Here is a 23,578-nt window from a genome sequence, read left to right on the forward strand (position 1 = left end):
TTTTTAAATACATTTCAGTATGTTTGTTTTTCCTCTACTGCTTGGGCTGCAGTGAAGCTATCACAGCCCCTCTCTATCTGCAGGCAGCATTCAGAGATGATTACTGATGAAGTTAGGCAACCAGAACATCCACAGTTACGTTAGATGGAATTAAAAAGTGTAAGACACTGTGTTGGGCAACCACTTTCTAGTAACAGAGAGGAGGAAATACTCTCTACTGGCAAGATATCATGGAGGTTCCCACTACAGCTTGGTCCAGAGGGCTGGGTCCCCTGAAGCCCTATGAACAGAGCAAAGGGGCACAAAGCAATGCCCACCTTGCCAGCACTAAGATTACCAGAAGCCTCAAAGGCAAGGTCAGAGTGCTGGGCTGCCCTCCTGGCCCAAGCCTTGTGACAGCATCTCAAAAATAGTCATTTTGATTCGAATTTCAGTTTGTGTAGTAATTAGTTCCTTAGCGGACTCTTCACCAACAGGGACTTGCAACCAACAGCTCCAGAGCCAAAAGGTCATCCCATTAAAGAGCAGCATGGTTTGCTTGCTGTGAGGCGGTAAGAGGCCAGGCATGCTCTGCGCGTGGCCTGGAGCAGATATTGTGGAGAACAAGTATTTTCCTTTTCTGTTTAAATGCCTGGAGAATGGCTCTCCCATAGGTGTCTGAAAAATGCGTTTGCACTCGGAAGTGTAACCAGCCTGAGCAAGGTTTTCTGGGCAGGCAGGTGTACTGACTGAAGAACACCAAGGTTTTTTTTAGGAGGGGCCTGCAGAGCCCTTGCGGGGTAATGAGGCTTTCATACCTGCCAGACAGAAAAAACATCAGAACTGTATGCTGCAGGGACAGAGGGTTTCAATATGGTCTTGTTTGGCTGCACATAAAGTGGCTGTCTGAACTGCAGCTACAAAGCATTAGGAATGGTTCCTGGAGGAATCCTAGAAGCTGTAATAAGTGAAGCCTCCATCGGGTGTGATGGATTCCTCTCTATTAATAGGATCTGGCCTAGTTATTCTCCAAGGCCAACTCTTTTTTCCCCTTACATTTGCCTATGAGCTGCCTGCACCCTGACTTCTTGTCACTAGTTACGTGTGTCAGACAGGTGCCCTGAAACCAAACCAAGCCACAGTTTGTCCAGGGTGACCAGAGCAGCCAGCACTGCAAGGGGACATCGCTGCCACCAACAGAACAGAGTGTGGGAGCAAGAGAGGAGGCAAATGCTTATAAAGCTATTTGTCACCAAAAATACAGAGCAGCAGACAAATAGCTCTTGCACTGTCAGTCATGGGCCTAAACAAGATTGCCTCTTTCTAATATTCTCACAAGCAAGCAGCAAGCAGCTTTTCCTGAGATGGCCTACAGGCCTCTGGAGGTGCCTATCTTACTGCCTCTGAAATTTCATGAAAAAAGCCTTGTGTTTCTTTCTTGCTGAGCAGGATGGAAATAGAACAGGAGCCATGAGCTGATAAAAATCCCCCAAGCATTAACACTCTTTGTTATTGCATCACTGTAAACAAAATACAAATTCTTTTTATTTCTTTTCTCAAATAATGAAAGCATCTCTCAATCGTATTCCTAGCTGAGAGCTAAATTGTTTTGCAGTGATGTTAGATATGCAGGCACAGGAGAGGAGATATAGATGCCTGAGCTTATCAAATTATCATCAGCACCTGTTCAATTGCAAATTCTCTCCCAGCCAATGCTACCTCCTTGCTTGGGAATGGCTGCGAGGTTGCACAGTTTAACAAGGAGAGAGACTGATTTGTAAAACGGTGATAAAATTGCAGGCTGGAGGAGGCATTCAGTGCACTAACTACCTGAGTATGATAACACCACTCGCTCCAAACTCCATCCGCTCTTCTCCACACTGGAGAAGACAAGTTATAATTAGAACTAATTTCACTCTTTTCAAACGGTTTCTGAAGATAAGAGCTCCCCAAAGATGATACCATGTTTCAGCTTTTCGTGTTATTAAGCAATGCCTTGATGGATGGATCATACACATTTTTCCCAATGTCCTGATTTATGGACACAAAACAAACTGTATCCAGGAACACACCGGAGAGGTCTCAAGGTCCGCAGCAGTCTCAAAACTCGAAGGACACCCAGGATCTTTGCTCCTCCTGCTGATGCCATGGAGACAATAATGTCTATGATGGATACGAAGACCAAAACTCCATCCAGGACGTTCCAGCTGCTCTGCAGATAGGTGTTCTCCCCAGAGAAAAAGCCAAGAGCTACTACCTACAGCCAGGAGAGGAGGGACATTTAAAACTGCATTCGTATCATAACTCTGTCAGATTTTCAGCCTCTGTCAGTCACGGGACAGAGATGTAATTACCTTAACCATCATTTCAGCCACAAAGATTGCAGTGAAGATGTAATTAGAAACACTCAGGAATATCCTCTCCTGTAAAACATCAACCAGCAAAAAACAGCGTGTTATTTGAAGAGGATAGGAAACAAACATCTTCTATTTTTCAGGGTCTTGCACTGACAAGATTAAGATGTTCAAGTGAGGTCAAGGAATAAAATGACTCACGGTGCTGTGCGGATCTATGTCTGGTCGCTCTAGTGCTATTGTAATGCAGTTGAGAAATATGAAGACCAGCACCACATGATCAAACATTTTGTGGGCAATGACCTTCTGGCACATCACTCGGAACCTGGAGAAATGGAGGAAAGAAAAATATCCTTCAGATGTTTGGGTTGGAGAGAGACTCCCACCCGAACGGCACGTCCTTGAAAGCCACCAGCAGCTGTGCCACCAGCACCAGCCCACATGGTGAACTAGTCTCCCTCCACAAGCACAAAGTTTCTACCAGAAATAAATAAAGAGTAAACAGATGTAATAATGGCTAGTATAAATGACGGTTAAACCATTCTTGTTCCCAGACAGGCATGGAGTGGCCAAGCAACAATTCTGCCACAGTTAACAGAAAAGTTATCTGAAAATCAAGGGTCAGATTTATAAAACACTCAGTGCTTCTGCTTTGGAAGGATCTTTCCCAAGGGAAGGTCAGCTATAAATATCATATTCCTTTACTGCCCAGATGTGGTGGGCTGGGATTTCTTACCGATTCTGTGGGGAAAACAAGTAGAGGGACCAATCCTCGTGACTCTTGCACCATGCTGGTTTGTAGGGCTCCAGGACTTTACGAATCCGGTAGCAGTAACTCTGGATAGAAAAGAAGAAACACCTTTTCTTCCTCTTTTATTTTCCTGCCTCTTCAGCTTCCACAGTCCTTCTGTGAAAGGGAGCAGTACCTGGCATTTCAGAGTGCCTGAAGGTAGTCCCAGCACTGGGGCAGAGCTAAGGCAGGCATAGGGAGGGTTTGCCATATTTTTCTAGTGAAATAGGGAGGAAAGGAGGGGAAGAAAGGGACTGCTTTACAGTATGATACAAACATGACAAATCAAGGCTTCTAAGAATGTGTCATTTCTGTGATTCTGTGATTCTGTAATATCATTTTGAGATCCAGAGCTGTGTCAGAATCAAAACGGCCTCAAATAATCACGAAGTTAAATAGTGAAGAGAACTCTCTTTCTGAACTTCCAAGCCTTCAAGATACCAAACAGCTCCTGAGAGCAAAGTCATGAGTTCTGTGATCTACAGCTCATTTTTGGAGGCTTCCTGACCAAGAAGACAATAGCAGCCAGACAAAAAAATAGGTAAATGCCAGCACATTCTGTTAGAGACCACTGCAGTGTAACAGCCCACACCATTAGTGTGAAAACCTTTTGGGAAACAGAGGCCATAGATTGGTTTTATCTACACCAGCCACCAGGCCCCAACACATCTGAGCCTGAGCTGGATTTTTAATCAGCCTTCTTGGAGCGCAGGCTGATTAAAAGTGGCTGATTAAGCAGCCACTTAATGCACGAGTACCCAATTTTCCCCTCAGCTTACATCCTCCATGTCATCCTCATAGTCCACGGCCTCTTCCTTATGGCCATCGATGTGCAGGAAGAACTCACTGGGGACGTGCACCATCTTGCCATTGCAGTCTTGGTACTCAGCAGGCAGAACAGCCATGGGGCTGATACTGAGCGAATGGCGCATGGGGGGCAGCTGCAGCAGCTCGGGCAGGTCTAGGGAGCTGCGGTAATCCAAGGACTCTGCCCGGCGGTGCAGTGAGGGCCTGCTGACCGTGCTGGACTTGGCGTCATCGGAGTCATCATCTGTGCTGCCTTTCCCCTCTCCGGAGAGCAAAGACTCTCTTTCACCAGATTGGTTCTTCTTCTTGAGGCTTGGGGCTCTGCCCAGGCTGTTCCAGCTTGAGCGTCGGCTTCCCCAGTTGCTGTTGGTACCCCAGTTGGCACAAGGGGAACTGCGGAGGCTGGACTGAGAGAGGAGAAAGATATTTGAGGGTTTGTTTGCAGGAAGAAGTAAAAGGTATGGCATTTTCTCCAGACTGGAGGATCCCTCTTGTTGCCAAGCGTGTCTTCCCCTTCCAGCTTTCCTTACTGCTCCGACTTCATCACACCAATGTCTTTAGATGGGAACCAAGCACCCACTGTGAAGGCACTCCTTGAACTACACCCACAGCTACCAAGCCTCCATGCTTTGTCACTTCCTACTGTCCTGGTAATGTCAGTTGTGCATAAGAACTAAACCCAAAGATGCTAACTGCCAAAACAGCATTTTCTTTCCTCACATCCAAGTGGTTTCAGCGCACAACCTCCTTGGCTTCCAGAAGGGTGCTGGCACCCAATCACCCAAGTGTCACTCAGAAACTGTGCCCAAATTTGCATTGCTTTCTCTTCAATTTGCTGCATAAGGAGGTAGAACGAATGTCTTTCTCACAGTGAATTTCTGGCTGTGAGCAGTGTGTTAGTGCCATTTGGTTGGCAGGTGATTGCTACACTAAGAACACTTAAGGTCAGCACAGGAAGACTAGAAGGAAAACTCCTTTTCCCTTCGTGGCTTCCTCCCAGTGCAGAAACAAGGCAAACTGCCTTTCTCGTCCTGTTCCTCAGTGTTGGCCAGCTCTCCTTTGACTGCTTCATCTTCCTTTGGCTGTTGGCACTGATGTGTTCTCAGAAAAGGGATTCAAACCATGAACAATCCTCTCCAACTACTCACAATCCCATGAAACCCCAAGGCAAACAGCAGTCATCTCTATTTTCTTTTCAAAAGCACTACCTTGACTAAGCAGCTTACCAAAGGGATAGTGACTGTCTCTGCATAAAGTGCCTTCACAGTCTGCTGCCTTGATTTGAACATGATATTGCAGTTACAGAGCAGAGGAATAAGACAGATAAACAGCAGCAGAAATCCACTCTGTCTATTAATTCTGCTCCCTCTGTTTTCACAGAGCTGCCCTCCTGCTCCCTGGTTGCAGGCAAAATACAATCAGTTGCCACACCAGCCAGCTCCAGCCTGATCTGTGCTCCATGAGCTGTGCCCAGTGGCAATCAGTCTGCTCACATTTTGCTTTCTCTATTTCCTCTCCAACAGAACTGCCATACAATAAAGGGGGCTCAGCTGTTGGGGTCAAATGCTTCATTTCCCGCAGATTCCAGCTCCAACCCTAAAACACTGATCTCACTCTGCTCCACGGGTACACTTGACACCATGACAGCATAGCATGGCCAGCAGGTTTGGCAGAAGCTTCTCCTCAGAGTGGTTTGCTAGGCCAGCTGCATGAACCTGTGACCTATTTCACATTGCTGCTCTCCAGGGAGGAGGCTTGGCATGGACTTCTGATCAGATGTTGGGCAAGAAAACACTGAATCTCAGCACATCCCTCTCTGCCTACTTCACATACTCACTGTCCTTGAATGTAATGCTGTCACTGTCCTGCCACAGTGTCCCACACCCACTCATTTCTCCCTCTAGAATTTGTTTTCCTGCCTTTCTGTACTTCCCATCCCTCTGCCTTCTCCACTTTACAGCAGAGTACACACAGTAAGGAGCACAGCAGTTGGCCCTGCTGCGTTGTGGCAGCACCAGAAGCACCAAACCAGAATCAGTGTATAGAACTTTATGCATGCAATATCTGTGCTACTTTCAGGCACTTGAGAGAGAGTAGTTAGTCTTGAAAACCTACCGAGGACTTCTGATCGTAGGTCAGGGGATCTAGAGAAGCATTACTCCCTCTCCTTGAGTCCACAAAAGTGTGCACTGAATCCACGTGTGGGGAACACTTCGGTGTGGGCATCGGTGTGGCAGCGGTGCGCATGATTATAGGGGGTGGCATGCTGCCCCTGCCCTCCAGGTGCCCATTCGGGGTGACAGCAAGTGAATACATCTTCATCTCTGGAGAGGAGGGGAGAGAAAACACACGGTGGATGTCCAGCCAGAGTGACAGAAATCACTCATCAAACAGGCATTGTTCCTCGGGTCTTTTCAGGAACTCTGCCAAACTGAGATGAAAAGTTGTGGGGAATACTGAGATTAACTGACCGCGTTGAAAGGCACAAGGCAAATACCACAGTGTTTTCTAAAGGGAACTGCTTTTGCTCGGTGTTTCTGGGGATTAGGAGAACGGAATCACAGGTTTTTGGTTCTGAGAGAGAGTTTACAGGTAAAGGGCACGGAGGACTGGCTAGACTCACCCTACAAAGTCAATCTGTTCTCCCTGACATAGCCTCCTGTGCAGAGATTTTTATGCTGTTCGGATGTGCTCTGAGCTCCTTTGTGTGGAAGGCACGAAGCAAACATTAGTCACTGCCTTTAGTCATCTGTTCAGAGGGCAGGAAATGGAAACGGCTTCTAAACATCTACATGCCTAGAAGAATAAACCTTCTGTAACAGAAATTGAATGGTGTATCCGAATGTGGTAATGTAGGAAGTATTTCAGCTATAGAGCACGTATGGACTGCTGCAACTGTTTTCAAACTGAGGACAAGCCAAATGTAATGCCTCTGGCCCAATGGAGCACAGTAATACCCCAAACCATCAGCCTACTTTCAAACACAAGAGTGAAGTTGAACTAACTCTAGTTTTATTGGGTTTAGTTGATTCTGGTTTAATAACTGTAGCATCACAGTCCTATGGAGGGCAAAGGATGGGACCACCTGTGATGGGCAGGAAAGATGGAGAAGTCTGCAGTGAGAAATCCAAGTAAGTGCATTACCCCTGCTATTTCTCCTCCACTGGCTGGTTTTGTAATGCAATGTGCTTCTACTGTATCATCTGTTTAGTTGCTGGCTTGGACACAAATATCTGATCTGCACCACAGAAGTCCCTGGGAACATTGCCACTCACTTCAAGGGGTGGAAGATCCAGCTCAAAATTTGCTCATCTGCAATACACGTTCCTCTTGCCAGTATATTTGTTTACAGACTAACAGCATTGTAATATAATTGTTAATGTCCTTATGCTGTTTAGTCACTGGTTGGCAAATAGGAGGCTTATGGAGACACACCATTTCTCATGGACTTTGACTGACAATAAGCTCAGCCCTGTTTTCTATTCTTCTACTACCTGAGAAGAGGTGAAAATATTTCTTTCCCATAGAGCTCTCTTATTATTTGAAATTGTCCACCAAATAGTTGGTGCAAAGGAAATTTAAGCTGTGAGTCTCCTTGCCAGGTATTTGCAATGGAGATTCCTCTCCTCATTTGGTGTTTGGAATTTGTTATTTGATCTGCAGTCCGAGTAGCTGTGTCACCTTGCTGTGATCTAGCTCGTTCTCAGCTTTCTCAACAAATTACTTCTGTCTCTTCCTAAGCTGAATTCCATCTGTTCACCAAAATCAGCATCATTTCCTTAGCTGAAATGCCTCCTAGTTTAGAAGCATTTAAAGTAATCCTAACAAAAGCCCAAACTGAGCATAAAAAAACAGAGAAACTAAACTGGCTCCTGTTTACCACTGTAATACTCACTCTCTTTCAATACCTGATCCATTTCATTCCCCTACCTTGTTGCAAACACTACAGAGTGAAAACCATCACCTATTATCCCATGCTTATTGTACAGCAATACTAAATGCAGTAGTACAGTGTGGACTTATTTCAAATCAGTTGTCAGGTCCCCCTGCAACACAAATAATCAGCACCATTTCCATCAATCAAACCTTGCCTAAATGCTCTTGTGAGAGGAATCAAAAAGAACAGATGAGAACATGATTGATCAGAAAAGCTGCTGAGAAGTCGTGTGAGAGTACTGCTGTCAGCAAACTGTTCTGTGGTAATGATACAGAAGAAACGATGAGACATAACTAAATATTCTACTGAAGATGGAATGAGGAAAGACATTTGTTTAAAGGAAACATCAATGCTCATTTAGCTTCCCAACACGCTTCACGTAGCTGCTCTGTTAACACACCTATCAGACTAATTGTGAATCAAAAATGATTCTTCCACTTTCTTCCATACGTTTCATGAAGATGACTGTGGAGGAGAGCTGTAGCACAACTCAAATTCATGGGAAAATAGAAATGAGATCCTACCTGTTGCACGGAGGTCTTTCAGCTTCTCAAAATCATCATCAAAGTTGGCAGATGTCTTGTCCTCATCTGTGTCTGACCTATTGGCATCCCCCTGCAGAGAGAAGAAGGTAATTAGCAGATGATTCATTTCACCTTGAGCACAAAGCCATTTGGATTAGTTAGCAGCTCAGATATACCTCAGCTTATCGTGGTCAGTTAGAGCTCGGCCCAACGACCATGAGAGGAGACTGCCAAGCTCCCTCTATGTTTCCCTAGGGAATGACCCCTTTTCCTAGATATGATTTATTTTCATGCTTAGAAAGAATGATATTGTGATTGTGACAACTGTTCCTGCAGTGTTGTTGCACTGTTTCTTCACTGCCCAACCTGCCACCAATAATGACCAGCCTAAGTCATGTGCAAGCCTACCACCAAAGAGATACTGGCTGGTTCTCTTCTGCTGGTGGGTCTGCAATGAGAAGGGACTCTGGCAGGCTATCAGCATGGCTGGCTTGATCCACCAAGACCTCAGTAAAGCAGTGCAAACCAGTAGTAAAAGGCTGGATTGAAGCAGCTGAGCCTTGAGAAAGGAGCAGAGTTCCTTAACTGATGCCTGAACAAATTACTATGGTTTCTAGAGATGCGGTGCTAAAGCATCAGTGAACTTAATTTCATCCGTGAGGTATTGCTAACTGGTGCAGCCAAACAGACAGGATGACTGAAAGGTTTAAGCTCCTTTATTCATTTTCTCTGTTTCAGAGCAGAAACACCTCTGCGGAGTAACTAAAAGATCTGCATAATTTTGGAAGGTTTGTTGGCTTCTCTGGAGCAGCTCTGGGGTAGGTTTCAAAATGACAGGGGAACAATGGAAGCACAAATATGCAATTATGGTCCTGTTTGAAATTTGGCTGCTTGTTGTCCTAAGCGTAAATGAGGAATAGTCTGTACTAAAAATGGTTTTGTGGCCAGTTAAGCCTATTCTCTTCTAGGGATACGCCTGCCAAACTTGCTCCACAAGCAGATCAGAAGCTGAGATTAAGCTGAGACTGTGTACTGTGATTCACAGTGTAATTTTTACTGTCCTTGCTGAAATACTGCTGATGGTTCAGAGCTTCAAGCCTCTTTAAAGTGCACCCTCTTCGATGCACAAGTCTCCCAGGAGTCACTCTCCACCCAAGGGAAAGAAACACCTGAGCCAAAGGAAGAGAGGTGCACATCACTGTCTGTCATCACTGCTAACAGCATTTCTTTGCAGGAGGGCAAAGTCAGAGAGGTCAAAATGCGGATTTCTGCCAACATACCAACAGAACTAGAGATGAAAAAAGAGAAGTCAGCTCCATCCAGCTCCAGTTTCTTCCTGGGAGTTATCCAAGGAGACTGTAACAGTCTCTGGTTTACAAACAGAGATAAGTTATGCATTTATAAGTGAACCGAGCTCTTGCAGCCAAAACACAGCCCTGAGAAGGCTTTTCTGTAGCACAGCTGAAACCTCACTGTGAGGCATCTGACAAGCCCATAGCCCCGATGTCAAATTCTATAATAAATGGAAGTGGAGAGCAAAATGTGCCCTGCAAATGTCAATGCCTGTGGTTGCTGGCCTTTTCCGAGGCAGCACTGAGTGAATAATACAAGCTTTGAAAAGTATCCTTACACATATTTAAATCGCAGTCCACAACAGCTCCGAAAGGAGCCATTAACTCTGAGCAAGAAGTGACAGCCAATCAGCCAGGTCTGTAATCACACACTCAGGGAAGATTGCACAAGGCTGCCCATTTCTGGCTTCGTATTAGCAGGTGATTCAGCCTCTAAGAGAGCAGGCAGGCAAGGAACAGGATCTACACAGTACAAATGTACCTGCGAGCTGCCAGGCTGCTGAGTGGAGAAAACCTTCTTGTGGCCTCAAACACACAGCATCAAAGGATGCTCAGGGGCTGCAAGTGTAACAGAGAAGCAGAGGACTTTGCAAGGGCCCTCTATTCATAAGTGTAAGACTTATTAAATCTCCATGCACTAAAGAGGCACAGCCAAGGGGACAGAAGTAAACAGGAGAACTCAGGGTTCCCAAATGTCTCCACTTTGCTATGAGCATCAGTGTATCAGCACAAAAGGAGCAGGAGTGGCTTCCAGTCATTCAGGTTACACCTCCTTGTTATCATCTATTTGGGTTTCCCTGGCATGTCCTCTTTTTTCCACCCAGATTTGCTGCTTGGTGCAATCACAGGAGATCTGACATATGGCTGCCCACTGAATACCTCTTTTCTGAATTACCATGTGGCCAACGTATCACTTGCTTCTAAATCCAGTTCAGAAAAATCTATTGCATTAGCACAGACTTCATTTTGCTATGGCCTGTGTTGTTTATCAACAGAACGAAGGTCAAACACAGCCACTCTCAATACAGCCAACAAATCTCCTAGAGGAAAATAATGTTTGGCCTGGAAGACAGCAGTTACTGCAGGGCTTGTAGAAATACTGGTAATTCTTTACTTTAGTCTCACTAGGTTAACGGCTAGAATGTACATCTTCATCTGCCACACATTCCTAGCACATGAATATGGCAAAGGTGTTACAGTACCCAGAGCAGAGCCAGCAGATGCTGAGGTCTGTGACACTAAGAAAAGGACATTAGTTTGAAAGCAAACAGCATTAACATTAGCTCTGACTCATGGGGCATAGCTTGCTCTTGGAAAAGGATCTTCATGCTCTTTGCAGCCAGCTGTGCAAGATCTTCAGAGCATGGGCCCCACTGGACAAGCCATCAGGATGCTCACTCATGCAGTGCAGAGCCATTCATTCTGAAAGAAGAGAGCTGGACCACTTGCATCTCCTCTGTGTATGCAGGTGGCACTCACAGCTCTCAGCATCCATGAAACAGCCCTCAGCAACATACAGCAGGGTTGTTTTTTCACAACCTGGGCCTTGGTTCCTGTTGTTTCAATTAATTTTCCTCTGTTAGTGCTGTGAGGAAGCTAGGAGGAATGTTTTAATAATGAATCTATGCAGACATCCTTGAAGGACATAATGTGGCTATGCTGGCTTGAGAGAAGGGAATTGTTGGTCCATGAATATTTCAATTATATTCCATGGTCCGTGATGGCTTGTCTAAGTGTGATATAAACACGGCAAATGAGAGCATGATGCCATTTCTGGGGAAAAAAATGAAAAGTGAAAAAACCCATAAAAACAGAGTTTCTCTCCCCTCTTTCCCTTGGGAGCTAAGGCGGTGAAAACTGAAACCATTCTCTCATTTTGTTTCTTAGTCAGTGTGCTTCTGAAGCCACTCCAGCTTTTCCTTCTTGATGGTCACAGAAATAAAAAAAAGCAACAATTACAAAATTCCAAAGCGTGACATAAACCTTTCTGATAGCACTGTTCCCAGCTTTAACTGAGACTGGATGACTTTTGCTAAGTCTCAAATTCATTTCCATTTGCACTAGGACTTTGAAAAACAATGTTACAGACATTAATTTCAAGTGTGAGAAAAAATTTATGTAGCCTATATCATATCCCAAGTATCTCAAAATTTAGTGTTTGCAACCTTGCAATGCAGCTTTTTTAATTGCTGTGCCACTAGTCTCAAATAACAGACAGGGGATAGAGTCTCAAGCAGAGTCCTGGATTCAGCAGTTTGCATCCTACCTGCTCCACAGGACATGAGGTGCCTCATAAAGAAACACAAAAGACAGTATATATGTGAAATTTAGGCAAGCTAAATCCATCCTAAGTGACTTCCACCCTGCAGCGGATTAACCCAAGTGTTGCTCACCGAAGTCTCATGCCAAGTCCAGCTGGCCTTATTTGCAAGGACAGACTCAAATGAGCTCCACATGCCCAACCCAGCTTATCTGCACTGCTTAAAGTTAAATTTAGTGCTGCCTGCATGGTTGGATCCACTGACGTGAACTGATCCATACAATCCTGCCTGCGCATGGTTCGCATTTTTGCCCTCCCCCTGCTCAGATCTCTTACCTCTGCCTGGAAGCCTTCCACCAGAATGGCAACCAGAAGGTTGAAGAGCACGTAATTGCCAAAGGTCATCAGGGCCACAAAGTAGAGCGCTGCCCATGAAGACGTTGATGCCATTCCATTGTACAGGACCACATTCCAGTCCTCTTGAGTGAGGATCTGCAGAGAGGTGAAGGGGAAGACTCCAATTACTCCACTTCTCTCATCATAGCAGCTGCATCCAATTCCTCGCTGACATACTCATTCCTTACTCTCCTTCTGACCTTTTCTAAGCCTAATTATGAGCAGGTCTCATGAGACAGACAGCAAAACATTCATTTAGTCAGAGCTTCGCATAGGAGAGCTCTCCCCTGACCAAACCTCCCCTCTCTGCAGGAAGATCTAGTGTGCTGCTGCCCGTAAGATGACTAGTTCAGATCCAAGATATAGCAATATAAAGGATATGGTAGTAAGAGTCCCATTATTTGATGGGGGTATTGCCTTCTTCAATAACCATCAATAGGTAACAGACCTGGGGCCGGGGCTGTTGTCCTCTCTACAGATGCTCTTTTTAAGGTATATTTTTAAGGGCAGGAAACATAATATTTGACATGATTAATGACATGAGTTGGCTTAAGAAACTCAGAGAAGCAAAGCAGTTTCCACTGGGTAAAACTACTGACAAACTGGACAAAACAATATACATCTTTGCAAAGTCTTGCTCCAAGGGGTCTTCCTCAGGGATTCCTACTTTCCCAGCTTCCCTGGAGCTCAGAAATCCAGGGGCCTACAGAAAACAGATGAGAGCTGCATGCTGCTCATTAATTCAGGCTTGCAATGAGAGTGGCCTCTAACCCTCCTGAAAATAAGGTAGCTTTGGGGGTAGGAATGCAGTCAGTAGCGCTAAGCCACGTCTCTTGTTAACCTTCATGGGATGTAGGGCCAAATCCTTGTGCTCTGTGCTGACTCTATTTGTCAACGAAACTGTCAGAATAAATGCAGAAGTCTGTATTTATGTTGGAAAAAAAACAAAACAGAACAAAACCAAACCAAATCTATGAGACTACAACTGATTTCTCCTTGCTTCTTTGCAAGAAGAAAAACTGCAAGAAGTTATAAGATTCACAGTGAAGGCTCCGGGCTGGTTTGCACCTTGCATTTAGAAACTTTGCTTAATATTGTTTACACTGTGCTCCATTTGCTGCACTTAGGCTGTAAGGACTGAGCTTTTTAACAGAAAAGACTAATCTTTATATTTAGAATGTCCTGGACATAGCAGCTTATTGCTCCATTATGGAATAGCCAGTAACTTCAAGTGTATAACAGACCTTGCCCACAGAGGAAACACAGCTTTTGGCACAAAGACTTCCCCAGCAAAAAGAGCCAGCAACACCAGTCTGATTTGTGATAGTATTCGCTAGTCTCGGTTAAATGAAATTGTTCAGAAAGTGCATTTTTTGTGTGTGCAGTGAAGAGAAGTGAGGAGACAGATAACTACACAACAGGAGCAGAATGGACAGCAGACTGTGGGTCTTGACCTTAACTACTATATAAAGGGAAAATAAGGGTGGATTTTTAAGTTTTCTTGACTTTTACTGACAACAGTAAAGTCAGTAAAGACTTCTACTGACAACAGAATTCAGAGCTTACCTGAAATACTGTCACAATGGCCCAAAGCAAGGAATCAAAATTCTTTCTATCTGGAACTGTGTCTCCTGTATCAGTCTTCAGACTGAACTTGCATCCAAAAAGATGCATGCCGAGAATGCTAGAGTGGGAGGAAAAAAATAAATAAATGGAAGAAATAAATTATTATGCAAAATACGGTTGCATGGAGGGTTGCAGTACTTTTTTAGGACACTTTTTCCCCTCCCAGTTTTCTGTGTGCCAGTGGTATCTCCCAGGAAGACGGGCCCTGCATTACCACTGACATACATGATCACCGATCAAATCCTGCTATTTGGCTCTTGTGTGTCGTGTGTCATTATAATTATCTATGCTGAAGTCAAATCAGGCATCTCATGTTTCTAGAAAACGGCAAATCACATTGCCAGCTGCCTAATCCATCCAGTTTCCAAGCACAAGATCCTTAGGAGCATTATGGGGTCAAACAGACAAAAGCTTTGGAGTCTGTATAACTTCCACCTCAAATACGAGGCTGGTAGAGTTCAGTTTCTGACAGCTTGCTGAGACACAGCTAAAAGAGATTCCCAAGAACTCCAGAGCAATGGTTTTACTGTTGTTGCCCGTTTGTGTTCTTTATTTATCTACAGAACTACGGTTTTGCACAGAAAAACAGAGGCTGCAAGGAAGTAAATAATCTGTTTTGTCAGTCTATCTTCTGTCATGCAGGCAGCCTTGCAGAAATGCTGCATTCTCATCTATGCATTATATATGCAGAACGACTGATGGAAGGAGAAGAGCTGCAACCTCTGGTACCTGAAAATAAAGATGAAGAGCATGAGCAACATGCAGAAGGTGGCAACGTTGTCCATTGTCTTCATGAGGACCACCAGCTGGCGACGGAGGGCAGGCATGAAGCGCACCAGCTTCAGCACCCGGAGCAGCCGGAAAGTTCGGAGCACGGAAAGACCGCCGTCCGACTGCCCGATGATCTCCCAGACACTGCAGGAAGCCAAGAGCAACTATAAACAGCAGTCCTGTACACTGACAGCCCTAAGCAGGCTGGCTTCTTGCAGGATTTCATGCCATTTAAGTCCTAAAGGGGTAGTTTATTTGCTGCTGCTTTCTCACTTTTGAAAAACACCTTTGCTTCCAGCTGTGCAGAGCCACAAACTCATGCACAACCTATATCCTTTATAGCTGGTTTCTTGGTTCTTTAATTCCCTTGCTTGTGGCTATTCACAACACAGCATGTCTCCTGCTGTCACTACACACAGCCACAAGCCTAGCCACAAGAAGTAGATTACAATTTTGTACGAAGCTAATATGCAGATGGATTTACATTTGTGGGGGTGGGTTGGTTTGATCTGTGTTTAATATTTAACAAACCACAACTGGCCTTTGTTCTGGGCCTTTTCTCTGTTTCTCACTCCTCTGAACCAAAGGGATGGGCCAACAGAAGTCAAGAGCACTATCCTGATTTACACTTTCTACGTCTGCCTTGTCTTCTCTGCCTGAAAGTATCGACCAAGGTATGAACAGTGTTGGTAGATTGAAACCCAGCATGGAGAGGTGCTGCACAACCTTCTCACATGCATGCTGTGCCATCCTTAGTGCAGGCTGAGACAGTATTGCCTTGGGAGACGAGAGCAGAGCACTGCCCTCTCTTGCCCTCCTGCTTGCCCTGCTCTGGCCTGAGTTACATGTTAATTTGGGAGAAGCACACTGCTGGGATACAGACACTCATACTATTCCTTTCCCAGGACCAGCAGTTCTGCACTCCAGTGGAAAATTAACCACAGTGCCAGACATGCGGCGTAAATAGACCTTACTCTCCATCTGCCAGGTCCATTTACTTTGGATGGCCCTTCTGATGGTGGAAATATAAAATGGGGCATCATAATTATACCCCATGATAACCAGAGAACTCAGGATTAATACATGTCACGTCATTCCCTTCCCACTCCTCAGCTGATCCAAGCCCTTGGCAGAAAAGCCACGGTGGAGAAAGAACTGGCAGTGACCTGATGACAACTATGATCCCATCAAAGATGTTGTACGGGTTCTTGATGTAGCCGAAGAGGCCAAAGGCAAGGAGTTTCAGGAGCATCTCCAGGGCAAACATGCTTGTGAAGACGATGTTACTGATCTCCAAGGCGTTGGTCAGCTCGTCTGGCTATGGGGCAAAAAAGCAACATGGTCAAACAGATGCACAGAAGCCATGGGCTGATCTCCCTCTGGAATTTGCACTAATGATGCATTCAGGCCATGCTTTTCCTGTGTCCCCCCCCACAGTCCCCAGAGTCTTATTGGAAACATGGAATCCCAGTCCATTTTTGAAGCAGTGTCTGAACAAGTGCACTCAATATAAGGGCCCAAGAAACTGTGCAAAGGAAGGTGCTTGTCCATTCTTACAACAACATCTACAAAGGTAGTATGGCTTTTAAGTCTTCTATTTAGAATTGCATCACTCATGCTGCTTTTATTGCAGAGTTTTACAGGTCTGCTATATCCCATGCAGAAGCACTTTCAACACAGCATAGCTCTATTTACATACAAACAAAGCACTTTTCCTACAGATAGCTCTTAAAAGTATTAGGAAAACAAATATCTATGAAAGTCAATAGGATCAATAGTTTTATTTCCCTTGAGTGCCTTTAGAAATCACCCCTAAAAAAACCAAGATGATTTCTCTTTCTGAAGTCCTTGTCAGTAACTCACAACAGACCTTGTTAAAGAGACAGCAGTAGAGCTGTGAGTGCCAGAATTCCCTCTAGGATCAGAGTGGGTTTCTCTGATCGCACTCGTCTGCGTGCAGCTTACACCTAAGCACTGATTTTTCCATTCCCCTCCTCCATCATCAGCACCAAATCACCTTGGGCTACAATCTCATATTTCAGACACGACCTCAGAAATTCCCTTCCTGAGAGGTGCAGCAGTGCCTGCCCAGCACCTGGGCTCCTGATTCATAGCAAGAACCTGGCACAGCAGGGACACATCCATAAGGTTGGCTGGGGTTTGCTCCAACAGCACCAAGCTCTGCAGTGCGCATTTCTAATACTCACGACCCATTCCTTTGTAAAAGAAAATGACTCTTTTTCATTTCCTCCATGTAATAATATTGCCTAGAAAAAGGTGTTATTTTCATATCTGACTCATCTCCTGACTGATAATAACTTCCTTTATTCCCCATCCATCATTAGATGCTATGTTAATAGTTGGCAGTTTCTTAGGGATGTTGCTGCATTATTTGTGGCTCTGAAGGGAGAAGGCACAGATAATCCTGTGCCATGACCACATTTAACTTCACGCTCCGCAAAGTGAATCTCTGGCAATTGAAATAGAGGGGAAAAGAGTTAACTTGATGCTAAGAAAAGTCTGCACAGCCCCTACTATTGGCAGTCTGTGGGCTGCTAATGAACCATCACTCATAGGCTAAATTACTTTATGCTATAGACTGCCTTTTGCTCAACCATTTATCCAAGAAAAACAGCATGAAGAGCCTCAGTCCTAATGATTACAGTTCATATACACTAATTACTAAGAGACATCAGGGGAAGGACTGTGTAATTTCCATTCTTTAGTTTCCAGCAAAGGGTGACCCAGGAGGCTATAGGGAGCACTAAGACAGCATGGCCCCTGGGCTGCCCTCCCTACACCTTTCTCACTGCAGAAACAGCGATTCCCTCCCTACCATCAGTAAGCATTTGTCACACTATTCCCTTCCCCAACAATGCCAAAATGTCCTGGAAAAGCCAGCTGAAGAAAAGGACTGCTTGAAGATGGCATCTAACCAGCTCCCCAGTGGAGACTGCACCCGAAATAGAGCCCTTCTGGCTCTGCCAGCCCTGTGTAAAGTGACAGTGGTGACAGGACACCGTGCCCATGGCATCCTTGAGCCATTTGTCACCATCAGCACACAGTTGGCACGTTCCGCCTCCCCTCGGCTGGGGTTATGCAAAAGCACTCTTAAGAAGCAGAATAGCTTGCTAAATTCTTGCAGCCCTCTGGGCAGCAGAATGAGTGCCCATATAGAATCACAGAATATCCCAAATTGCAGCTTGCAGTGCTGCAGTTGTCTGATCCAATAGAGCCACACCTACCTCAGCACTCTCCCAGTTCATCTCACTGCTGCCGGATGTGCTGCCAAGAGCCACAATTTTATCATGAAATTGGGATACCTGGTGATCTTTTCAAAATCCCTAATTCAATACAACAACCTCAGGAGGTTTTACCAAAAAAGTCACTGTCCAGACTGAAAAGCGTAAGCTGGACAAACTTACAGACACCCTCTGGCAAATAAGAAGAATTTGCAAGTTCTTATTCTCTAAAATCCCATGGTTTCTAAGCCAACCCTATAACTTTTTGTGGCCTGTTGAACACATGGGATTGCAAGCAGTTAATGTGGCAGTATAACTGCTTATATTGATGTGCCAACTTCCTTTGACAGTTTGCTGCCCCTATTGTTTACTCTCCAGCTTTTGCTTTGTATTTGAGTTCAGAAGAAAAGCTGCAGAAATCTGTCATGGGCAGGGAGAGAGGGCATGAGGAAGAGGGAAAGGAGAGGACACAGATGGGATCATCAATAGCAGTGGTGAGGAGCTGATCCAGCAGATCAAGAATGATGACGGGGGAAGCCTGGGTAAGGTGATGGCATCAGGCTAATGCTGCAAAGCCAATAATCGTGCTTCAGATGAGATTTTCATTATCTTTCAGTGGTCGTATTTGGCATGAGGCAGAACTCATTTGGTGCCAAGTGCTGCTGGAATGTGAGGTGGTGAGAGTGCAGTCTCGCAGTGACCTGCAGGCAGAACCCACTGGGCAGTGAGAAGGATGGGTGGCCCTCCATGCTGGCTGAGCTGCTGATGTGAGCTTCTGTATTATTAGAGAGGAAGCTGAACAGCAGATTAGCCAAACATCCAGTGATACTGTCTTCAAATATAATTACCTTCTTTCAACATCAACCTAGAAAACAGCCTGCTGTGGGTATTTTTATGGCTTATGAAATAGTTTGTTGCTCTGAGTGCAATTCATTTCCACTTTTCTCACTTACTGATGAGCAAAGATCTAAAGGAGGGTCAAGGAAGAGACACTTGGAACCTAAGATGGATTTGGCCATTCCCCTGGAGTCAGCCACCAGGAGACACTGTTGTGTTGTTCAAATTCAAACCAACCCCAGAGCAGGAATTTTTCCAGGAGCCTTTTTTCTCTGGGAAAAACAAAATGTTGATTTGCTGAAAACAAAACTTTTCATGGCAAGGATTATTTCTGTCAAACTTCCCGGCTGGCAGAAAATGAAGGTGCAACAAAGCTTTCAAACTGCTGTGATGTCTTGTTTTGACCTGCTCAGAAAAGGAAATTTCAGACGTTTTGCTTGAGATGTGGTTGTGCTGTGAAACACACCTGCCTTTCCAGCAAGGAGTGGCTAACAAAGCTTGGCATCAAAACGATGCACATCCAAGAGAGTATTTCTAAAGCGGCATATTTTGCTTTTTACCAAATGCTTTGTAAGCCCTAACAGCAATGACAAGGCAACTACTTCCTCACTGTAAGGCTCCAATCTGTATCAGTGAGAAGTTCCTTTTTCAAAAGACAGTGAGAGTGCATGACCCCTCATCCGCTCTGGATATCTCTACATCTTTTACTGCTGCAATTCTTGACCTTTATGGTGATTCAAGTTTTTAGAAGCAGGACAGGTCAGGCAGCAACCAAGTAACACAGTGTGATGCTACAAAACATCCAGGAACCACCACAATGGATGCAATGCAGGACATGGTGGGTAAAGCTGTCCCTTGGGCATGAGAGACCACAGTGCAGCTCAGAAAGAGATGAAAGTGTCATGCTGAAGACAGCAGAAATGAGCACAAAGAATGACTAATCCACACGTACCTCCATCAGATCAGGTCCCAGGTAATGTCTGTAAATGGTTCAGATTCAAACACAAATCTCACAGATTTCAGACTCAATCCTATTTAGCTTCAGGAGTAAGCATCCCATCATGGGATCAATTTGCAAGATTTCAGCATCCTTGAATGTAAGTTTAAAGCAACAGTTAGCCTTGACTCCAAGCAAAACACGTCCCAGGAAAGCACAACCACCTCTGCTCACTTTTAGGCCATATTTACGCTGCAGAACATTGCAATGATTCAAAACCATGTTTTTATTAGGGACAAACCTCAAACATTTCAGCAGTTCATTCCAAGTTCAGATAAACAGACAAAAAATCCTTTTCTAAATAGTTTGGGTCTGAAAACCTCGGAAGGATGGTCTCCTTCTGAGAATCTGATATTTCTGCTTTTAGTAAGATGCAGTGCAAACCCAGAGCCTTCCTGGAATCAGGAGAAAAATCAATGAAAGAGAAACCCATAATGGTCAAATTATTGACGGCGCCTACAAAGAGAGGATGAAGACCATGAGTAAGATTTTGCAGCCCGAGATTCTCTTAGTGCGGCTGAATTACTGCAGTTCTTCAAGCAAGCCACTTTATCTCCTTGTACTTTCCTTCATCCTTTTGCCAATCTTCTTCCTTCCCCCTCTTGATTCCTGCATCCACAGAGACCTATTTTACATAGCTTGGGCTCAATCCCCAGCAGGTTGCCTCTGTGCTTTGGCTGGGAACCTTTTTGCTCTGATACTGAGAATAAATAATCATGTCTGCATCACACCGGAGAAAAGGGCTGTTAAACACCTGGTCCCTCCTGCTGAATGAACAGGGAAGGATATTTCTAAAGTAAAGGATGTGCTTTGCTTCAGCAATCCCCCTCAAGTCCAAAGCAGTCGTTCGGCTCCTCCTGAACAGGCAGAGCAGAGGCTGGCAGAGACGCAGAGGAGTGGTAAACAAATCCAGAACATTTAGTCTCATAAACATCCTTTGCACTTGTGTTGTTTTTTTCTCTAGTCCTGAGCCGAAAGCTGTCAATGGGATTCTGAGCACTTGTTTATGTTGGCTTTTCTTGTTTTATACTTTTAAGCTCAGTCTGCAGTGACTCTGACCAGGAAGAGGAGACATAATGAACCATCAATTTCCACTTTGCTTCCGGACACTCTGCATTTTCTCTCTTCACACTATTTTCAAGGGCTGCCATTTTCCAATTACCAGCTAATCCATTACAATGAATTTACCTGCCTGTGAGCTCTGGCATCACCTTTGTTTCATAATTAATACCTGAAGAGAATGCAAGAGAAAGGCGGGGAGCAGAGAAGAGGGGCCTTCAGGCTAATTACAATGAGGTAGAAGGAAGGACAAAGCACACAACTCTTGGCATTAATAAACCCAAATCGTGGCAATTACTACAATCCTGGATAATCCAAGCCAAGCACTAAGCATCTTTACATTTTAGTATGTCTACAGGTTGTAAAAGCATATCAAGACACCTGCAGCCTCTGTCACAATCTTACCAGCTGCAAAAAGGTGTGAATCCTACAAAATCCATGCAAAGAGCCCCAGGTGTAATGACACTCTCAAGCCCCTGCACTGCCTCCCAAAGAGCACCATGACCACAACCCTCTGAGCTTTCATCCCTTTGCCACACACTGGCTGCACACTAGCTACACTTGAGCCAGCTTTTCCTCTATGGGTGAGATTAAAGCCTGCTTGCTTCACTCATAGAAGCCACACAGCCTCCTACTTAACTAATCTATTTAACTGATGGATTACTGGGCTCCATATTACATTTGTACAGTTTACATGCTACTGTGAAAGCAATTGCAAGATGAAAGCCAGTTTTCTGGGACAGATTAAAGTGATGTTTGGGAAGAATTAGTTTAGTTTAGTTTTTTTTTCATTAGTTTTTTTTTTTTTAATAAGAAATAGTGGTCAAAAATTGTGGAAAATAGTTTAAACGAGTCTGGAGCACTGGCACTACAGGAGGGGAGCGAATCAATGAAACTGCTAAAGAGAGCTCGACATTGCAAAATATTCTTCTTTTTCTAAAAAACCAGAACATGTGAGAAATGTCTGTATAATGCTAATGCTACAGGCAGACTCTCATAGTGAGCTTCAGCCTGCGACGCTGGAGCTTTGTGCCTTCCACAAACCTAAGGTGAGGTGCTGGGTAAAACACAGCGTGGTGTTGCTGGAGGCTGGGTTTAATACACTGAGTGGGTGTGCAAGCTGCAGCCCATCTCCCTTCCTTCTTCTCCTTGGAGGTGGCTGCTCACAGCAGCTGGTGTTCCCTTACCTGCACCCAAATCCACATCACAGGCATCTTGCTACAGAGCCAATGCTGGCATCCACCTGAACACGAGCAAGAGGGCTCAGCCTCCTGCTGTGAGAGCAGCGCAGGCTTTGATAAAAGGCAGCCCCAGCTGGGCTGGGTTGCAGGAGGTGTTTCATGCACTGTGGTGAGATCTAAGTGTAACGCAGAAATGTAGTAACAGCTAACACCAGAAACGGGTGAGGGAGGGTAACCATAACCAAACTGCAGCAGAAGTGACAGGGCTGCCCTAAACTCTGCTAGCTGTGTGCTTGTTTTTCTTTGCAACTGTTTCATTCTTTACAGCTATTTCATTCTAGCATCTATAAAACAATTTGGGAAAAGGCTCTCTTGGAGGGAGTTTGAAGAGCCAGAAGCTCACAGCTGAAGCAGAGAGCTGTCAGGGAATGCAAGTGACATCTCAGAAGGCTGCCAGCAAATGTGAAGGCCATGTTTTAACCTTTTCTCCCCATTTTTTTTCTCGCTTGTCAAAGACCGAAGTGGATATAGTGATATTTCTATGGTGAAAAGAAAAGAAAAAAGAAAAATAAAGATAAAAGAAGAGAGGAAAAAAAAAAGAGATAAAAGAAAAGAGAAGGGAAAAGAAGTGAGAAGAGCAAAAGAAATGAGAAAAGGGGAAGGAAAAGGAAAAGCTATTTAAGACTTGGCTTCTTTTCTCCTTTTCATTCCTTGCCCTTAATTTGACCTTAAAACATAGGAAGAATAATGCAAGTAGCCCTTCGAGTTACTGCATTGTAAAATATTTCTTTTATAAACTGTCTTGATGTAGGTTATTGACTCTTAGGACTCTCACTATATTACAATCAACTTCAAACTAGTTCAGCTGATCTAGACCAAAGCACAGACAACAGAAATTGCCTTGCCTTCATATGATATGGCTTCAGTTACTAGGAAAAACTGCTTGGTTGGTGCTCTTCCATGTGTACAAGTGCAGATAAAAGTTATTTACGCTCTCTGGCCTTGGAAAGAGACCAGCAACTTGAACCAGGATGCCCCAGGTCCTAGAAGCCTGTCCTGGCCACCAGGATGTCCGCTGATCTGAGGTGCCTTCTGCCCTGTGTTGGATAGTCAACTAGGGTTGGGGTTAACAGGGTTAACAGATGGGGTTACCATCTCTGCTAGAAATGTGGCTTTGACAAACTTCTGCTTTCTAATGAAAAAAAATGTTTCGCTGAGAGATTTCCAAGGGTGCCCTACTTGTAAGTAGGCAAAGAGAAGGAGAGATATCTCTTCCTCATGTGTACTGATGAATGTTCTCTTTCTGGCTTTGCAATTATAAATGGCAATTTTTTTCTCTTACTCATCTCTACTCTCAGGTTTTATGCTCTCCTCTAAATGGGATCCTTCATGTGGAGCGATAATAGTTTAATTGAAGGTAGCTGATGGTAATTTTTCTTCCTTTCAATTGACCTACTTGATCTCCT

The 23,578-nt window shown here is 44.6% G+C and overlaps 1 protein-coding gene across 1 annotated transcript in view; it reads right to left on the reverse strand.

Annotated features, from left to right (window-relative positions):
* Positions 1–1,559: 1,559 nt before the first annotated feature.
* LOC100546313 (voltage-dependent T-type calcium channel subunit alpha-1H-like) overlaps positions 1,560–23,578 on the reverse strand; it is a 45,786-nt gene continuing 23,767 nt past the window's right edge. The window contains exons 4-14 of the mRNA XM_019620548.2: positions 15,963–16,114; positions 14,755–14,940; positions 13,966–14,083; positions 12,340–12,495; positions 8,392–8,482; positions 6,046–6,254; positions 3,903–4,337; positions 3,070–3,170; positions 2,535–2,658; positions 2,334–2,402; positions 1,560–2,236 (exon numbers count right to left, since the gene is read on the reverse strand). Of these exons, the coding sequence (XP_019476093.1) occupies positions 1,988–2,236; positions 2,334–2,402; positions 2,535–2,658; positions 3,070–3,170; positions 3,903–4,337; positions 6,046–6,254; positions 8,392–8,482; positions 12,340–12,495; positions 13,966–14,083; positions 14,755–14,940; positions 15,963–16,114 (1,890 nt within the window). The 3' untranslated portion in view covers positions 1,560–1,987. The remainder of the gene's footprint in view (positions 2,237–2,333; positions 2,403–2,534; positions 2,659–3,069; positions 3,171–3,902; positions 4,338–6,045; positions 6,255–8,391; positions 8,483–12,339; positions 12,496–13,965; positions 14,084–14,754; positions 14,941–15,962; positions 16,115–23,578) is intronic.

This window comes from Meleagris gallopavo, chromosome 16, assembly GCF_000146605.3.
Source record: "Meleagris gallopavo isolate NT-WF06-2002-E0010 breed Aviagen turkey brand Nicholas breeding stock chromosome 16, Turkey_5.1, whole genome shotgun sequence".
NCBI classification, from domain to species: Eukaryota; Metazoa; Chordata; class Aves; order Galliformes; family Phasianidae; genus Meleagris; species Meleagris gallopavo.